This window comes from Eublepharis macularius, chromosome 4 (genome assembly GCF_028583425.1).
Source record: "Eublepharis macularius isolate TG4126 chromosome 4, MPM_Emac_v1.0, whole genome shotgun sequence".
NCBI lineage: Eukaryota > Metazoa > Chordata > Lepidosauria > Squamata > Eublepharidae > Eublepharis > Eublepharis macularius.
This window is the reverse complement of record NC_072793.1, coordinates 47313465-47332896: the sequence shown is the minus strand read 5'-3', so window position 1 is coordinate 47332896 and position 19432 is coordinate 47313465. Positions and strand designations below refer to the sequence as shown.

At 43.2% G+C, this 19432-nt stretch overlaps 1 protein-coding gene across 2 annotated transcripts in view; it reads right to left on the bottom strand.

Moving 5' to 3' along the window:
- LOC129327451 (serine/threonine-protein kinase N1-like) overlaps nt 1-19432 on the bottom strand; it is a 79170-nt gene that overhangs the window by 27216 nt on the left and 32522 nt on the right. Inside the window, exon 1 of one of the 2 annotated variants that reach the window (XM_054976102.1) lies at nt 1809-1883. The exons of the other annotated variant lie outside the window; for it this stretch is intronic. Coding sequence (XP_054832077.1) covers nt 1809-1883 — 75 coding nt within the window. Of the gene's footprint in view, nt 1-1808; nt 1884-19432 lie in introns of those variants that run through there. 2 annotated transcript variants of the gene reach the window in all.

Below are 19432 nucleotides of genomic sequence, written 5' to 3'. Positions count from 1 at the left end.
CACAGGAATTAGGTGCATAAAATACAGAGCAGGTACACATCCCTTCTCTGATCAAAACTGGTCTTCCCTAGGTTGCTTTTAATTTTGGTATGGGGAAAAAGTGAAGACAGAATCCTGTCTTTTTGCTTTATTGGAGGTAAAAGTAGCCCAAAGATGATGGTAGATTGAAACTGATGAAACAGCACATAAGGAAAAGAGTTGATTCCCTCTTCCCCAGTGCCACCACTTTGAATTATGAGCCTCTCCCCTCACTCCTGCACGTTGTAAACATGTTGGTAAACTACATGTTTGGATGATGTGTTGACAGATCCCCATGATATTGTGCAGCTTGGTGCAGACACTGACCTGGCTACAAATACAAGCTCAGGTGAGAACTCAGCACATTTGGTTCTATAACAATTCTTGCAATTGTTTCCTCCCACCATCCAGTAACATTGCCTTCACACATCTGCTGGGAGGAATAAAATGCCCCATATTTCCCCAAAAGAATGATGACTCTGAATTTAAAACAAACAAACAAAAAACCATTATACACACAAAGTTTTTTACTACTACATAGCTATAATTTGTATGTGAATTTAAGACAGCCCTCTCTTTTCCTTAATGGCTTCGAAGAGCACAACAGTGAACTTCACCCAACAGATAGATCAAGATGGGTAGCCGTGTTAGTCTGTCTGTAGCAGTAGAAAGGAGCAAGAGTCCAGTAGCACCTCTAAGACTAACACAATTTGTGGTAGGGTATGGACTTTCATGAGTCACTTCTTCAGATACAGCTAGAATGGGAGTCCATCTGTCCTTATAACTTGGAGAGTGGAGTGATCTCAGATGCTGAATGTGTTGTGGAGTGATTTCATATCACCAGCTATTGTCATTTACCAGCTATTGTCATTTGGCATCTGAAATGCAGATATAATCCCAGTTTCAAAACAGAGCAAAACCCTGTATATATCTAATCCCCAATGAAGACTTGTCAATTTCAGAGAGTCCACATGCATCTTGTATAATACATCTGCTGTTCTTGGTGTCACATGTCTGATACATTAGAACAAGTATCACAGGCCCTCCCTCCTCATCACATAAGGTGCTGAAGTCCCCTTCCCAGCAGACACATGATCTTGCTTACAAACTACATTAACATGCTCCTACTACTGCTTGCAGCATACTCTTACAGTGTCATCCTAAGCAGAGTTACACCCTTCCAAATCCACTTAAGTCCATGGGCTTAGAAGGGTGTAACTCTGCTTAGGGCTGCATTGTTAAGAATATAGCATGCTATGCCCCAAATCCAGGCAAAACCTCTACTACAACATAGACTACAAGTTTAATACTTCCTGCTTCTTGTACATTTACCCTTTTCTGTCCTGTGTGCAATTAGCTACCATTTATGATGTACAGGGAATACATATATTCATCTATAAACTAGTGTGTACGTGTAGATAAATGCACAGAAAGATAAGTTATAATGCAGACATAGACATTGTGTGCATTGTCCCTAGCAATAAACACACTCTATGATGCATTTCTGCACACAACTTAACATATCTTATACTTATGCAGCAGTAACACCCCCCCATCTAATTCCCTATTTGCAGTTGGATTCCCCCCCTCCTCATTAGAGCCTCACTGTTTTTTAGGGCTCTGCTTATCTGTAGCCACTCCCTGAAGAATATACCCCTTAGGTACCATAAACTTACAACACATCATCATGTTCTTACTTCCCATTATTCCAAAACAGAGAGGGGGACAGGAATGATCAAACTCTTTTCAAGCCTCTCAAGCCTCCCAATGTCCCTCTATAAAGGTAGTACCTCCAGCTCCTGGTCTGAGGGTGTATCTGCTTCTGAAAGAGACATCCTAACCCCAGGAGACGCACTCCAGGCCATCTGTCTGCTCAGGACTGCGTGCTGCCTGCACCCTCACTTCCTGCCTGTTAGTTTGAACGGCCTTTCCAGCCTATGTGCAAACAAACCACTTCCTAAACAGAGTTCCTGTATTCGTTGGCACTACCGGAACAGGCCACAACAGTAGGGAGTAATGACGGAGCCTGCATGCCTTCTGCTGCCGCCTTGCCTTCCCACATCCCTCTTGAATGAATATGAAAGACATACGGTCACCCACAGTATTATGACCGAGTGCAGAAGACGCCTTTTAAATATTAGCCTGGTTGGGATTCTTCAGTGAAATAGACAAGCCTATGGCTAGAGGATATGTGCAAATTAGTTCCTTGGGGCATGGGGGACAGAAATACAGATACACAGGAGAACGTATCTCACCGACAGGGTAGTAGATCAGTTCTGTACATCCAAATGATGTGATGCATGGCTTTACAGAAAGATGCCACCCTTGCAGTCCCAAGATCTGGCACTATTCCTCCTTTTCTCTTTATCATCATCATCATTAATGTCATTTATAGTCCGCCTTTCTCACTGAGACTCAAGGCGGATTACACAGTATGAGATTAGTACAATCAATATCAAGTACATTTCAATACAGTATCAAGGACATTTCATAAACAATACCATAGGGTAAATAGATACAAGTTTAATAGACATAACATTAGCAAGAATCCAATACAGAGTAGAAAAAAATACTGAAGCAGAATGTAATCAATTCTAGGACTAACATTAGACAACATGGAGCACTGGTGGTACATAGGAGTACATATTTAAAGCAGCAGATAATATGTAAGGCAATATAGTGATGAAGTCTATGGTCCCTAACTCATTAGCAAAGCATCTGAGACCCCATCCCTACAATACAGCCCTCCCATTTGAGTAAAAAGCCTTTTTGAATAGTTTGGTTTTGCATCGTTTACGAAAAGCCAGTCAGAGAGCAGGCTCTTCTGACTTCCTCAGGCAGGTCATTCCACAGGATAGGGGCCACCACAGAGAAAACCCGTGTACGGGCTGCTACTGACTTCACCTGTGTGCAGCCTGGCACACATATCTATGGGATATCTTGTGCAGTGTCTGATTATACCCCCTTTCCTCATGGTTCCATATATTAGCAACAGTAGACTGAAAAGTCAGCCTCAGTATCAGCCTCTTGCATATCACACTAACTATACAGTCACTTTTTTGAAGGTCTGGAGCTTATGCTTCCCAATTTCATCCTCCAGTGTAATATCCAGCTTTGTATTTGGCAACAGTACATTTTTGTCCCATGTATTTACAGCTACTGGGAAAAAATCAGATTGAGGTAGGTGAAAAAACAAGAATATCTCACTCGCTTTCAAGCAAAGCACCCTACTTTAGAAGTAAGAGAGAACAAAGGAAGCTAGTGAAATGCCTCACTGGAACTGTGCTTGCAGCTCAGCCTTCATGTAGGCCCAACTTGTATGTGGCCTGGCTCAGCCTCAGCTCTGGGTTGGAACTGGGCCAAGTAACAGTGTAAGCAGCCTCAGTGCTCAGACCGGACACTTTGTGATGCAGAGCAGGAAGTGGAGCTGCTGACTCACCCCACTTCCCTCACAGGCACAGCAGACCCTAATGTTATTCAGCAGGATTTGTGGCATGTAAAGAGGATCATTTTCTATCGAGTGTTAGAACGGCATGCCTAAGAAGGGATCTATACTGTAGGAAAGAGAACAGAGCATTCATTTACTTATGTATTGTTTCATAAGCCCTCAATGGAGAAAGAGAAGTTACAGCTCCAAGGAGCAGATCATCTCCCCAGCATCTACATCACCCATTTGCTATAATACTGCTTTATGTTTGGCTAATTCAGGTGGATTTTATTCTGACTTTTGCAGGGATAATTACAGTAGAACAAGTCCATGTACCTTGATGAAGGTGAGTTTACTATCTCCCTGGTAGTTCAGGTTGCCCCAAGTTCAGCAAGAAAACTACTGTCTACAGTTAACATGTGACCAATGGCACCATCAAAAGCAGAATCATGCAAGGGCCTCCTTCATCTCCAAAACTTCAGATTGTTATGGAAGAACAATGCCCATCTGACACTACACCCTTTATGCTTGATGCACAACCCACGGACCTCCAGCAGCTGTCTCATGTGAGGCTTAGACTTTGACTCTGCAGCCGTGTTTCTTGCCCTCTTTAAGCTGGTCATCCTACTGGAACACACTGCTCTGCTACTGAAGGCCACACAGTGTATTTCTCAACAGAGTGTATGCAAATGTGCAGCTTATATATATAATCCAAATGAAACAAAATGGAGATAAGCAGTTTTAGAGGTAAAAAGGCTTAGAAAACTATGCAGCAGCTGGTGCCATGGCTCTTAGAAGGGAGACAATACCCTGTTAGAAACACAGAGCTGGAAGGGAACCCAAGGGTAATCTAACCTAGCCCCCTGCACAACACAGGAAATTCACACCTTCCCACTTCCCTCTATACCCAAAAGAAAGCAAAAAAACCCTCTTCAGGATCCCTGGCCAGTCCAGCCAGGAGGAAAATTCCTTCCTGACCTTAGATGACAATCGGCATTTCACTGGATATGTAAGAAAGGGCCACGAGAGCCAAATATTAGCTTATCCCTTCATGCACTCCCTCTCTTGACCTGTGTTCATTCATATTGAGTCAGAGAATCATCGTAGCTCTAGCCTCTTCTTAAATACGTCCAAGGAAGGAGAGCCCACCACCTCAAGCCTGTTCTACTGAGGACCACTCTGTTAGGAAGTTTTTCTTAACGTATAGCCAAAAACTCTTTTGCTTTCATTTTAACCTGTTGTTTCTGGCCCAACCCTCAGAGGCAACAGAAAACAACTCTGCTCCATCCTCTATATGACAGCCCTTCAAATACTTGAAGAGGGCTTAGCATATCATCTCTCAGCTGCCTCCTCTCCAGGCTAAACATACCCAGCTCCTTCAGCCTTTTCTCATAAGACTAAGGCTGCTTCCACACATGTTGGATAATCCACTTTCAATACTCTTTAGTGAACATTTGGAAATGCTTTTCCATGTGTGGAACAAAAAATCCACTTCCAAAGGATTGCTAAAGTGCATTGAAAGCGCATTATTCAATGTGTGTGGAAACAGCCTTAGTCTCCTGACCCCCTCACGATCTTCACTGCCCTCCTTTGGACATGTTCCAGCTTGTCAACATCCATCTTAAACTGTGGTGCCCAAATCTGTACACAGTACTCCAAGTGAAGCCTAACTAGCACAAGGTAAAGCAATACCATCAACTTCACGTGATCTGAACACTATCCTTCTGTAGATATAGCCTAAAATCACATTTGCTTTTTAAGCTACAGCATCACATTACTGACTCATGTTCAGCACATCATATAATAAGATCCCTATATCCTCTTCACATGTACTACTGCCAAGACAAGTCTCCCTCATCCTATAAGTGTGCCTTTGATTTTTCCTGCCTATATGCAGAACTATACATTTATCTCTGTTGAAATTCATTTTGTTAGTTTTAATCCAATTTTCCAGTCTATCAAGATCACCTTGAATCCTGCTTCTGTCTTCTACTGTTTGCAACCCCTCCCAATTTAGTATCATCTGCAAATTTAATTATCTTCCCCTCTATTCCTTCATCCAAGTCATTTATAAAGATGTTGGACAACACAGAGCCCAGGACAGATCCCTGAGGCACTCCACTTGTCATTCCTCTCCAAGAAAAAGAGGAACCATTTAAAGCACTCTTTGGGCATGATCTGTCAACTAGTTACAAATCCATCTAATCATTACAGGAGCCAAAGCATGTGTTATCAACTTGTCAACCAGAATATCACGTGGAACCTTATCAAAGCCTTCCTGAAATCAAGATAAACTTATGTCCACAGCATTCCCCTGATTCACCAAAGCAGTAACTCTCTCAAAAAAGAAAATAAGGTTAGTCTGACATGACTTGTTCTTGAGGAACCCATGCTAGCCCTTAGTAGTCACAGCTGTCTTTTTTAAATGCTCAAGGACTGACTGATTATTTGTTCTAGGACCTTTCCAGGTATGGCTATCAAGCTGATGGGTTGATAATTGCCTCCTTTTTTCTGCTTCTTGAAGGTGGGGACAACACTTGCCTGCCTCCAATCTTCTGGTACCTCACCTGTATTCCAAGAATTTTCAAAGAGGACAGACAGAGGCTCTGCAATTACAGCACCAAATTCCTTTAGTTCCCTAGGGTGCAATTCATCTGGTCCTGAGGACTTGATTTCATTTAAAGAAGCTAGGTGTTTACATACCACCCCAACATCATATGCTGCGATTCCATTTCTTCCTCATGAGTTCCCTTTCTGCCAGGGTAAGCACAGTTCCCCTTGCAAGTGAAGACCAAAGCAAAGTAGGAATTGAGCAGTTCAGCCCTTTCTTTATCACCTGTTAAAATCCCATTTTCCTCTCTCTGCAGTGGGCCTAACATGTCCTTATCCTTTTTCCTGCTCCGAACATAACCAAAGGACCCTTTTTGTTGTGTTTAGCATCTCTTGCTAGCCTAAGCTCCTACTGAACTTTAGCCTTTCTAACACTCTCTCTACAAGCACTGGCATATTCATCCTTGGTTATACAGCCCTCCTTCCATTTTTAAATGTGTCTTTTAAATTTTCAGATCTTTAGAAAGCTGTTTATGGAACCACCCCAACCTCTTTAGGTGCCTCCCATTTTTCTTTCTCATTGGAATAGTTTGTGATTGTGCCGTCAATATCTCGTTTTTAAGATTCGGTTTCGTTTTCCCGGCCATGTCGGACGTTCCTCTCCACAGGTCCGGGGGGAACTGTCTGAGCAGCCTGACTGGGTGGTTGACCCGCGAGGGTTAACCTCCAGGACTCCCAGTGAGGGAGCCTGGATCCGGGGCGCCGCAGGAAGAACCCTCTGGAAGCAATGCAGGGGGTAAATTGCCCGCTTGCTCCAACGGAGGCCGGCAGACTTGCGCAGCACCACGTGTGCTGCCGGGCCATGGAGAACGGCAATAAGCAGATTTAAGGTGAAGACCTGTAAGTAAGCGAATCCCTTCTGATTTTTAAGTGTATGCGAAGGATCGGTGGAAATTGAAGCTAAAAAGGCGCAGACTTCTTCCCCTGCACCGAGTTTCGGAACTTAGTTGGCGCCCCCCCCCCAAGATGGCGACGAGAAAGCAATGAGTAAATCGGTGATGGTGACATTACAGGGGAAGGGGGAAACTTTGGAAGAGTTGGTGAGACGAGCAGTTTTCGATGCTGTGCAGCCCTTTGTAGCGAAACTGAATGAAATAGGGCAAAAGGTTGATTCAGTGGAGAGCGAGGTGAAAGCCATTAAAGAAACAGCGACCGGAGCAGAGCAGTCTGCGCACGAGAACGCAGTACTCATGAAAGCAACAAGTAAGGAAGTGAAGCTTTTGGAGAATCAAATAACAGGATTACAAGTGGACCGTGCCCAAACGGTATTGCGTCTTCAAAATGTAAAAGAAGAGCAAAGTGAAAATTTAAAAGATTTGGTGTCTGGACTTTTGGCGCCATTCGCAAAGGCAACTAAAGAAGAGATAAAAAACGATATTTTGGAAGTCCGGCGGACATCTTCAAAGTATGCAATGAAGCGGCAGCTGCCTCGCGAGATTATTATCGACTTTTCATCTAAGAAGACTCGGGACACCATCTTAGACAATTCGGATAATGTGGACTTGGATTATTTGGGCAATAAGGTTAAAATATTGAAGGATGTTCCATTTTTGGCTCGTAAAAGAAGATTCAAGTATAAATGACTTGCGGCTTTCTTGAGGAAATGTGATATAAAATATAAGTGGCTCTTTCCAGAAGGCGTCTGGTTCAGATATAAAGATCAAACTTACAAGATCACATCGGACGCGCAGCTGACAGACTTTTTGTTCAACCATCAGGAGTTTCAGCAGGAAGAAAGTTCGAAGTCTGAAGGGGAAAGTGGGGGGGAGGAAAGAGCAGGCGCAGCTGCTCCAGCTGCACAGAGAGAACTGAGACCGAGACGCAAGGGGGGGGGGAAGAAGTCCTGATCCTGAATATAATCTGTATTGTATAAGACCTACCAATCTGATAGCATATTAGAAAGTTAACTTTTAAGAAAAATTGCAGTATGAAGGGAATACAAGACATGTAGTGTAGTGTTTGTTGTTTGTATGTTGATTTTCCCTTTTCCCAGTTCTTCCTTCCCCCCCCTTTTTTTCCCCCTCCCCTTTATACTTTTGTAGTCTTCTGTAGTTTTTTTGTTAGATATTAAAAAATAAAAAAACTTTTTAAAAAATCTCGTTTTTAAGAAACTCCCACCCATGTTGAACTCCTTTCTCCCTGAGTTTCTCAGACCATGGGATTCTCCCCAGCATGACTTTGAGCTTGTGATAATTCAAACTAGCAATTCAAACTAGCAAATCTTACTGTAGCACAGCCAAAGGCAGTAGATTCCTTGTCACCACAGCAAGGAAACTAACAATCTTTCATCACATCTGCAGCAGGAAATACAATAATATTTTTATACGTCACCCATGGCGAACCAGAAAAAAATTATGATATGAACATTAAAGAATGGTGGATAAGGCTCAGAAGTCAACATGAAATGAGCTGCGATATATGTGATGTTTTGTGTATTAACAGCACCGGCCAAAGCAGAGTTAACCTTCTAAGTCCACTGAAGTCAATGGACTTAGAAGGGTGTAACTCTGCTTAGGATGGCACTGTAGCCATGGAGTCCATACCCGAATTTGAAAACTACAAAAATCCCCAGACCAGCTTGTCAGACTTCATTATCTTTTGCTCTTCTCATGCATGTCACACACATATTCCCTTTCAATTCTTGCTATTGTGCAGACATCTTCTTCAGTCATTCTCAGCTATGCAAAAAAATTGTACATGCTGATCTGGACTCTGCATTTTTATCTTATACTTTTGAGTCCCACATCCTTTGCCTTCACAATGTGATATTTGACAGATGTCTTGGCCAGTAAACCAAATGGTGATTCAGTAGTCTACTTTGCCTCCCTCTGATTCTGTGCTTCAGGATGTCTGCCTCTATTATTCCATTAAATAAACATTTGTGCCCCCTTCCTTTTTAAAAAGCAGAATCAATGTTTAAAGTCTTCAAAAACTGCTTCAGGAAAATGAGTGAATGATGCCACAGGTTTCCAGACAGTCAGTGCTGCGCACAACTGGTTTCTGGGGTGAACACAGAACTTGTTTCTCTGGATTTAACAAACCTGGCCTACTTCAACATGGAGATTTTTTTTTCCCCACATGGAATGCGGGAAGCCCCAACTTCAATGGCAGCATCCACAGATAGTCGTGCTCATTCTGAATGCTATTCGTGAACCTCCTGGAACTTTCCCCTTTAAATTGGACCAAAGGAGGAACTGTGGCGTGGACACAATACCTACAGCCACTGTGGTGAGAGGGCAAAGCGGGACCATCTCTCTCCCTATATTCCCCAGAGGTTGCTTCGATCAGCAGACACAAATGGTTACTGGTGATCCCTGGCCCCAAGGAGGTTCACCTTGCCTCAACCAGGGCCAGGGCCTTTTTGATCCTAGCACCTACCTGGTAGACCTCTGTCTGTGGAGGCCCAGTCTCAAAAAGATTTGTTATCATTTCACCGGGCCTGTTAAGACAGAGATGTTCTGCCAGGTTTATGGGGACTGAGGAAGGCGAAGCATCCAACCGGCCCCTCCCAGTGGGGGGGGGATATGTCCCCCAACCTGTATTTATTAGGGCTGTTTCCACACTGTCTATAAATAGCACGAGACTCACAGAAGGCTGCTGGCTTCCTCGAGCAATTTTTAACACCATCCAACTACAAAACGCCATAAATCACCGTTTGTGGCGTTTTGTAAACAGATGGCATCAAAAATCGCACGAGGAAGCTGGCAGCCTTCTGTGAGTCTCACACTACTTATAGACAGTGTGGAAACGGCCTAGATCTCAGCCACCCTGCCCCGTGGATCTTAAGGATGTTAGATGTTGGGTGCAAGGTAGGCTGTCTTAATATGTTTCTATTGCTGTATTTATATGACTGCTACCAGAGTTTTAATTGTTTTTATTATATGTATTTATATGTTGTTAATCCGCTCTGAGCCTGTGTGTGGGGACAGTGGACTAAAAAATAAAATAAATAAACGTTTTTTAAGTGGTGGAATCAAGCTTTGCATTTCCCCTTTTCTTTTGGGGCCTTTAAAGAGCTTTTTTTTCCTTTTCACACACACACCCCGCAAAATGGGGGTGGGGAGGCCACAAGGGCCCCGGGAGCATCTCTGTCATGCCAATGCTTCTATGCAGACATGGAGGAAAAGGGGGCTGGGGCAGCAGTGAAAGTATGGGGCAGGTGGGCAGTATTCCTACCCACACCTATGCTGCTTACTATTGCTATTATGACAGGGATATGTTTTTGCACCTTGTGTGGAAGTAGCCCTGATGAGGTATACTACGTAATTATTCCCCTCTTCCCTCCAGGTGAATTTTCTAGTTTGAAATTAAATTCAAATGATTTTAATTAGCTGAAAATATTGACTAAGGAGGTCATCAGCTAAACCTGGAAAAAAAATGGATAATACATTGTTGAAATCAGGGCCCAGAGACCTGGGATGAGACCTCTCATGTTTTGTTTCACGGTTCAAAAGCAGCTGCATAGAAGGAAAACACTACACTGAAAAACAATACTGGGGAACACTTAAATGCTCACACCCCCTATAAGCTGCCATCTGACCCAGCAGTGGAAATGGACAGGACAGGTACCTACTTGTTTCTTTGTGAGGCAGACACAAAAGCAGAGGGCTGGACTGGAAAAACAGCACAGGATGAAGAGATTTACACACACACACACCAGTATTTCTCCTTCATTCCCTCACAGCAAAAGTTTAAACCAGAAGAAAAACACTGATTTAAATAAATTGTTTAAATCGAATTTGTACATTTTAATGTAAATAATGGCTAAACAAAGATGCATATGAATCACTTGCTTTATTCATTTATTAAAAGCAATTTAAAACCAAATAGAGCATTTATACAATTTTAGAGGGTACACTGAAGTTTCTTAAATATTTAACCCAATTATTTTTACTGTTTTAGAAAATAGTAATACAACACGTGTCTTACATCAAGGCTTATAATCTCAAATAGGGTCTCTTTTCTTACCAAAAGCAATGCAACATATTTGTAGACAGGTCCTAGCTAGAATCAGCACTAGAAGTTGCTCATATTTCCCAGTGTTCCTTTCTGTTCTATTCTGCCCCATCTCTCTACAACTGTTTTATAACCGTCCTCCTACAAAAAAGTAACTCTCAGCCAGAAGTAAGGGCTGATGGTGGTTACTGATCAGATCACTGTACCCTCTAAGATAGCTTCATAATTCTTTAGACTACTGAGCCAATTTCAAATAGCTGGTAGTTGGTAAGTATAACACAGGAGTAAAAGACCACCCAGATGGATCAACAGAGAACATTGGGGTGATTTGCCAAATCTTGTCCCCCAGTATTAATCCACAATACAAGTGCATGAACTACTGCGCTATAAGATGGGTTGAGATGTTTTCTACACAGTTTTATCTTTGTAAGTAAAGGCTGCTTTTCATTTTTTTTAATGTTTTCATTTGGAGGCTGTCATTCTCCCATCTTTCCGAAAGGTTAGAGGTGCAATCTGAAACCAAGCACAGCTTTATCTGTCCAAATCTGCCGGGCATTCATCACTTAAGGTCAAGGCCTGGGAATCCATCCTTCCCCTTTTCTAAGCATCCAGCCTCATGAAAGAGTTCAGAAGAATTCAAAAGCTTTGGACCAACAATGCAACAATGCTAGTTGTAAAATATATTTTGTGTGTGTGTGTGTGTGTGTGTGAGTGAGAGAGAGAGAGAGAGAGACAGAGACAGAGAGACAGAGACAGAGACAGATCCTTATGGGGCTTTTCAAAGCAAGAGACCAACAGAGGTGATTTTCCATTGCCTACCTCTGCATAGCAACCCTGGTTTTCCTTAGTCATCTCCCATCTAAGTACTAACCAGCACCAACTCTGCTTAGCTTCTGAGGTCTGATGAGATCAGGCTAACTTGGACCAGTCAGGTCAGGGAAACATTTATTTTAAAGGAGGTTATTTTTTAAATAGAAAATTATAGTTGAACCTTTAAAAAATTAATATATTTGTTAATTAAACAAAATAGATTTTATCCATCTTGTTTGTGGCTGCTTTGAATTAACTTTTTAAAGGAATATCAGTAATCACAGATCTTTCAACATCTTGTCTATTTTGGCCCCAAGAGGGGCTATCTGATGTAATAACATTGCCACTCCGGCCAAGAGTTGTGATGCTTTCCTGAAATATTTTGGTAACTATAAGTAACTCAACTACGTAAAATTTCTTCTCCACTGATGCCATATTGTATCTTTAATGTAAGGCTTCTAGAAGCTACAGTGCAATTTAGGGGTGTCAGGTCCAGCGACCAGCAAGAAACCAAGGGGTAGCGGATGTTGGTCTGATGTCACTTCCATGGAAAAACATGGAAGTGATTGCACACCTCTCTAGGAATTGCTAGAAACTCTACGGTAAGATCAGAGTTTGTTTGGGGTGGGGTTTTTTTGAGGGGGGGGGGGTAATTTCTATAGATGACTGGTATCACTTCCAAATTTCCCCAAAGTGATATCATAGCATTGGCCTGATGGCCTTTGAAAAAAAATTCTTCTGTCACCTCTTGGTGGCAAGAAATGAGAGGCAAGGGTGGGGAATCCCCTGCCACTGTCAGGGACTGAAAACTCTAGTCCAATCCTAAACAGAGTTATACCATTCTAAGTCTACTGAAGTTTAGGACTGCCCTAGTAGTATGGTATGTGTTTGTTTGATATGCCTAATTATAGTTTCTCTTCTGTTTGCTGATTGGGTTTTCCTGGCTTATTCAAAAAGTCTGCCGACTTGTTCTATGCCCCCTGAAAAGTATTTTAGGAAGGTGAATTAAGAATCCTACTCCATCTTAAATAAAAAGTATACAAAATGTATATCAGTTGGCTCCTACTCATGTAGGCCAGGTGTCTTACTAAATATTTACATCCACACAGATCAAGTGCCAGAAACCAGTTTTCTGTTTAATGTACTCCTGTGGCTGTGTGTTAAAAACCTGGTTCTGAAGGCAAGAGTCATGCTAGTTACCAGTAAGTCCTTGGGTCCACCAAAAGGCCCAAAATCTAAGCGCAACATTAATATTTAAAAACCTTGGAAGAAGTCTGATGCTCTGTAGAGCTGCTCTTGCTTTTTATTCATTGATAGGGCTCTTCCTCTGGGATCAGCACTCAGCACTGATATAAAAGAAATGCAACGATGTTATATACAATAGGTTTAATAATAACTGTGCTTATAGACAGATTAGAGCCCCACTCAGCGTGGTGAACAAAGGCAGTGTTATTATTATCCCTACAATACAATACAGTGTTATTATTATCCCTACAATACAGAATATTATCCCTACAATACAGTGTTATTATTACCCCTACAATGCAGTGTTATTATTATCCCTATTATTATCCATACAATACATTTGGAGAGCTGGAGCTGAGAGGGAGTAGCTTACCCAAGCCCACCTGCTGTACTCATGGAAGCAGTGGGAGTCAAACCAGCAGCGTGTAGTTTCACAACCCAGCCACTTAACCACTATGCTACAGCAGCTCTCTAAGAATGCCCAGCCAGCTGGCACACAAAAGGGTCCATCTCTGTCATTCCTTTTTGACAGTGCCAGATTAAAGAAGCTAGCTATGGCTTTTGTGCGCTGCCACCCTGCCCAGCCCGTCAGCCCCCACTTCAGATTTCTTCCTGGGCATGTGTGCAGGAGGGTCTCCATCAGCCTCAGATTAGGCAGGGGAGGGGGTTGCAGCACCCGATTCCTCCTCCTGCCTGCTGTGCCGTGATCTACAGCTCCCTTGCTCCACTATCACGCCAGCCTTCTCCTCCCTGGCTTCAACGGGAGCCCTCCCTTTATAGCATCCTTCCAGCCTGCCCCCTCCCTGGGGCATCCAACCTGCTCCCTGTGTCTCCCCCCCACCCGCGCACCCCACCACCAACACCTGTGGTGCCCTTCTGGGACTGATCCTGGTTCCACCCGTCATGGGGGAGCCCTCCCGCCTCCCTGGATTGGTGCCCAATGGAGAGCTGGTTCCCGGCCTCCCTCAACCACACACACCCCCAGCAGGGCATCCTGCTCACTGCCCCTCCCAGGCTCGGCCCGTCCCCGGCATCTGCAGGGCCCAGTTAACCTTTGCTGTTTGAAGCTGTATTCCCTGCCTTAAAGGTAACAAGGAGCAGGGCTCAGCGGGGCCAGAGATTGCTGCCGCACAGATCAGCTGTTTGGCGGGCCTCTGCTGCTGCATCGCTTCGCAGATCAGCTAGCCCACAGTGTCCTCTGGCCCTCAGCCGCCCCCAGCGCCTTCCCCCACTGCTCTCCCAGTGTGCTTGTCATTGTCCCCCAGCTGGGTAAGGGGGCTAGGGCCGGGGAAAGTGGCAGGCTGGGCCCCTGGTTCAGCATCGGGGCATGGTGAGGCTCCGGGTACAGTGGGTGAGGGACGGGGGTCGCCGTCAAGTCTGGAAGGTCGGAGCCAGCTCTGGACAGCTTTCTTACTGGAAACAGAAGACAGATTCCTTTACCTGCTTTCAAAGTGGACAGCCAAGACTGCAACAGAATCAGGATTCTACATTCCCAGCTGCAATCACAGTTCACTTTTTATTAGGCTTCTAACCCAAATACATTCTCACAGCTGAAAATGGAAGCCAAGGGTCCAAATCTCTCACTGACCCCATTCTCTAGCCCTTAGGAAACACTACCCACCCCAAACTGACAATCCTAGATTGCTTTCATCCCCCATTTCTCACTAATGGTCTTAGAAGCAAACCAATCTTGGCTCTTCAAGTCCTAGGTCTGTCTAACCAACAGACTCACCACTGCATATGGAACATGACCAGGAATCAAAGGAGGCATTGCTACAAGGCACAGGAATGTAGAATAGCTTCTGTTGCAAATCCTGGGAAGTGACATAAGCTCTTGTGCTCCAAGGCCATCCCAGACAGAGAGAGACCTTCATGGCTTAGAATGAAACTTCTTTCTTCCCTGCACAACTTGTTCTTCCTTCACACTCGTCCAAAACGCAGGCAGACAGGATTCCTTCTGCAGGGTCTTCCTGTGAGATGACCATTCTGCAGTCACTATGTCCATTAACATCTGGGTGCTTTCAGAACATAACATGCTGAGATTGTTAGAGAAGGAAATGAAGCAATAAACTGCTTTCCTGATTGTGAAAACTTTGGCTGAAATAGAAACCACACTTCTCAGTCCCTACTCTAGAACAACCATACTATCTATGGATATCTATTCCTGTACATTTACAGATATGAATATCAGGTTTCCAAACCTCTTAAGAAAGTGCTGGGCCAAAAAGCCTAGCTGGCAACAGACCTGTATTATTGAAGCCAGGCATTCATGTTGCACCTTGAGCAACAGTCTACATTTAATTCTTCATGCCCAAGTTCAAAGCATCCCGTGGACTCTTCCATAATGTCGTATGATAGATTTAAGACTGATGACCGGGTTTTGCTGGATTTCCCAACTCTTCTAATAGTCCCGGCATCCTCTCCCACCTGGCAGAAACTGATCTCCCTTGGCCTAAGTCACACAACAGCTGAGGACCTGGACACCACAGTGTAGTTATTCACTCCATCCCAAGTCAGAAACACAATGACAAAAGCAGCCCAGATGGCTCCAGTCAGTAAACTGTTTATCAAGCTACTGTGGGGAAATGGAGGCAGCAGAAGTGGTAGTTTTATACTTTCTAATCACAGGACAACTCTCATTGGTGGCTCCTTTAATGGGATACCATGAGTAGAATCTTTTATATCTGATTCAGGTTGCAAATGTCACTAAAGAAGCTATACATCTGCAGATAAATTATTAAAATCATCATTAATAAGGGTTGGATTAAGTGGCACTAAAAACTGATGAAATTAGAGTTCTTAACTCAGTACAGTCTTAAGGAAGAATTATAAGATGGATTCAGAGGAGCCTTTCCACAGACAGAAGGGATTTCTGTCAGAGAACTTCTCCTCTCTCCAGGCCAAACTACCCCTAGAAATGCTTCTCCTAGGAACAGGGGACCCCAAGGAAATAGTATGGAGTTTCAGGTCTGCTGCAGAAGCAGGGAATCACCAAAAATCCACCATTCATGCATATAAACTCTCCAAGAGATCCAAAGCCCATGTTTTCTCCTTCTCCTGTAGCGTAAATTTTCTGAAAACAGTGTAGGCAAGTCAAACATACATCTCAGCAATCTGATCTCGGTCTGTTTAAAACTCTTCCTCTCTGGCTATCAACAGCTCTGCTGAAGTTTTACTAGATGAAACATGAGATTTAACCACCTTTGAGTGAGTCAGATCTATTTAGGAGTCACTGACCTTTTGGAGCTACAGCAATCTGAATATACTAGGAAACACTATCCTTTTAAAATTCTACTTAACAGGTAGATTTTTGTGGACGTCCCACCTGGTCTCGATATGGACAAATAGAGAGGCTATGCCTGCGGCTCAGTGTTAGGAATCCAGTTTTCTGTCAATGCATAATTCTCAAGGCGAGAGGAAATAAGTTTAGGCTGGGCTAATTAATCTATACAATCATCCAACAAAGGAGTTAAATGTGATATATACATATAACATGAATGAGAGGGAGAGTAACAATAGTAGAGCTTGTTGAAAAGCAGCCATAATCACAGAAATCTGCATGCTCAGAAAACAACGGCAAACTGCACCAGCTTCTTGCCCACTGTAAGTGCATAATGATGGTAACTTCAGGAAAAGAATCTTCACATACTCAAGATATCGAATCACAGACCCATGGGGCAAGGCAATAGGAACATTTTCCTCCTCTTCGCATTCTACTCCACCCCGAACCATGCTTCTAGGGACAATTCCTGCAGCTCCTCTGCTCAAATACAGATCCAGCTTTGTGCAGCCAGTGGCCAAAAGCAGCCAAGCAGCAGCCACGCCACTGAATTTACCAGCCATGTGACAAAAGTTCCTCTTGTCCTGCAGCTCCATGAGGCCAGCAGACAAGAGGACCCAGGTAGTGGCCACACTCTAGAAGCTTGGGATGGAGCTGGCAGAGTTTCTTCTTGTCTGAGAACTTTGTGGAACCAGGGGACAAGATGACCCACTAGGTTTACAGTGGCCTACAGTACCTGAGCAATGCTTGCTTAGCCTTGGTCCACAAGATTCCCTGCCTCAGTTCCTTAAGATGTAATGGAACAGTCCTTTCACAGGCATATCCTCACAGGACCATTCCTTAATCCTATTCATGTTATTTTCTTGTCATTAGCTTAACTCGACCCCCCCCCTCAACTGTCTGTAGGCTCCTGAATGCATGCTGCTTTCTGATGCCAGCTTTCTTGGGGCGGGGGGAGCATGCATATGCCAGCATCACTCCTGTGTATTGATGGGATGGAGGTGAGAATGGTGCAACTTAAAAATGACTACCTCATGATTTTCCTGCATACCCCAGTAGTTCCATCCATATACAGAATGCTATCCTGGTCTGTTCTTCCAACTATTTTCCAGCACATCTGCATGATCCACAAAAGGGAGAGTGATGACTCTCATATACTGCATCACAAACAATGGCAACAACTTATTTACTCAGTGACAACTTATGTCACTCAATACAGCAAAAAGCAACAGCTAGAAAAGAAGTCAGACTTCCCAAGTTCTAAATCCATGCCTACATTCTGAAACACCTGATCTCTGAAGCATTCAGCAGCTTTCTCACTGCTCTGCATATATACAAAACTGTGCACATGCTCATCCTTTACCAATGAATTCAGAGTACAGTTTCTGAATGGGCCGTTGAGTCTCCAAAGGAGATGCTGAATAATTCTGCTGGTCAACTGACTGCGACTAAAAAAGATGTCAATGAAGACTCATGTTTGTAGGCTTGAAACGTACATGCTAGGACACACCTCTTTGCACTTTATGGAATCTCTTCATCTGGATGAATAAATGGCACCTGTGGCCCACCAAGCCAATGGTAAGCTGCTTGAAAAATATCTTCTATGCACACATAGGAATAAATGGAGTCTCAAAGGATTACACAAGGAGCTCAGTTATTACCTAATTGGAGCAGGGGACAGATGAACAGGCAATGAATTAAGTTGTCTAAGAGCCAGCAGGGCCTCTCAGACATCCTTTTAGTTTTAATACTGTACTGATTATTTCCAAATACCCCTAGTGTTAACAACCCATAATGTAATCTATATACCCAAGTGAACCTGTGGGCCTTTCTAGACAATGTTGCTTTTGTGTAGGGGATTGAACAGTGATCCAAATTATGCGAAGGTTTCTGTTCCTGGGAAGTTCAGGTTTTTTCCCCCTTGTACATTCAAATTGCAGTGCAGAGTTGATGACTATTCTCTGGCAGGAAGACTACACCGCCATAACATGGGTACAGAAACATACCAACACCAGCTGAAATTAGCACAGTTTTTATAGCTGTGAACACTTTTTTCCCTTCATCTTAAAAGACCCCACAACAAAAACACTACCCCACTGGGTAATGAATCTTTTAGGGCATGCAGAACTTTCAAAACTGGCCTTTACTCCTCTTCCATTGAGAACTTCAAGCAGACTATACCTGCACCACAGGGAGAGGCAACATCTATCTTCCATTTCATAGCGTTAAATTTTAGCTCTGAATCTTTTTCTCTGTCCCATTCAGAGGTCCACAAATTATAGCAGGGCTTGGCAGCCAACTCTTTATTTTTTACTTCTCAGTTCAATTCCATCAGAATGTTACTTGTAACAACAGATAAGTTCTAGACTAGCTGGATCTTGTTTTAGCTATGTTAATAAAAGGAAAACTATTCTCTAAGCTTCAAGAATTAAATTCACTATCTTCATGAAAATTATTATTTCTGTAACTTTGACCACTTTGCCCTCGCAGATTTTTATTTCTTTTGTTAGCAAAAGTAATGTTTACAAGCTCAAATATGGAACAAATACATTTCCTAGTTAAAGAAATTTTCTTTAAAAATGTGAAATCTTTTGGACCAATCCATAACATCTTTACTACTACTGTCACCACTGAATCAGCTGAATCAGATTCATCACAATAATTTAGTTTAATTTGGCAACTGACAATTCTAGGAGTCTGTAAATGTTAGTGACCTGGTATTTGGCTGTCATGTTTTTGCATGATTCTTTGCTGATAAAATCTCACAGACTTAAGAGGCTAATTTAATTCATGACCAAGCACTGAGAGCTTCTATAGCACCATATAATTGAAATTACTTGGATCAGTTCAATGTCATATCCTTGAGTGATGCTGACAAGATCTTGGGGAGCATGAAAGTCATCACTAGGACCCATGCCCTCTGTGGTCTACAGAATCTTGTAGCCAGGTAACAAGACCTCCGATCCAGAAAACTGAGAATACCTCTTTATTGGAAGGTTTCCCCCGCAAGGTTCCTGAAACAGGTGGTTATCAGACCTTTACTAAAAGAAATGTCTACAGATAAGCAGGCTTTAACCAACTGCAGA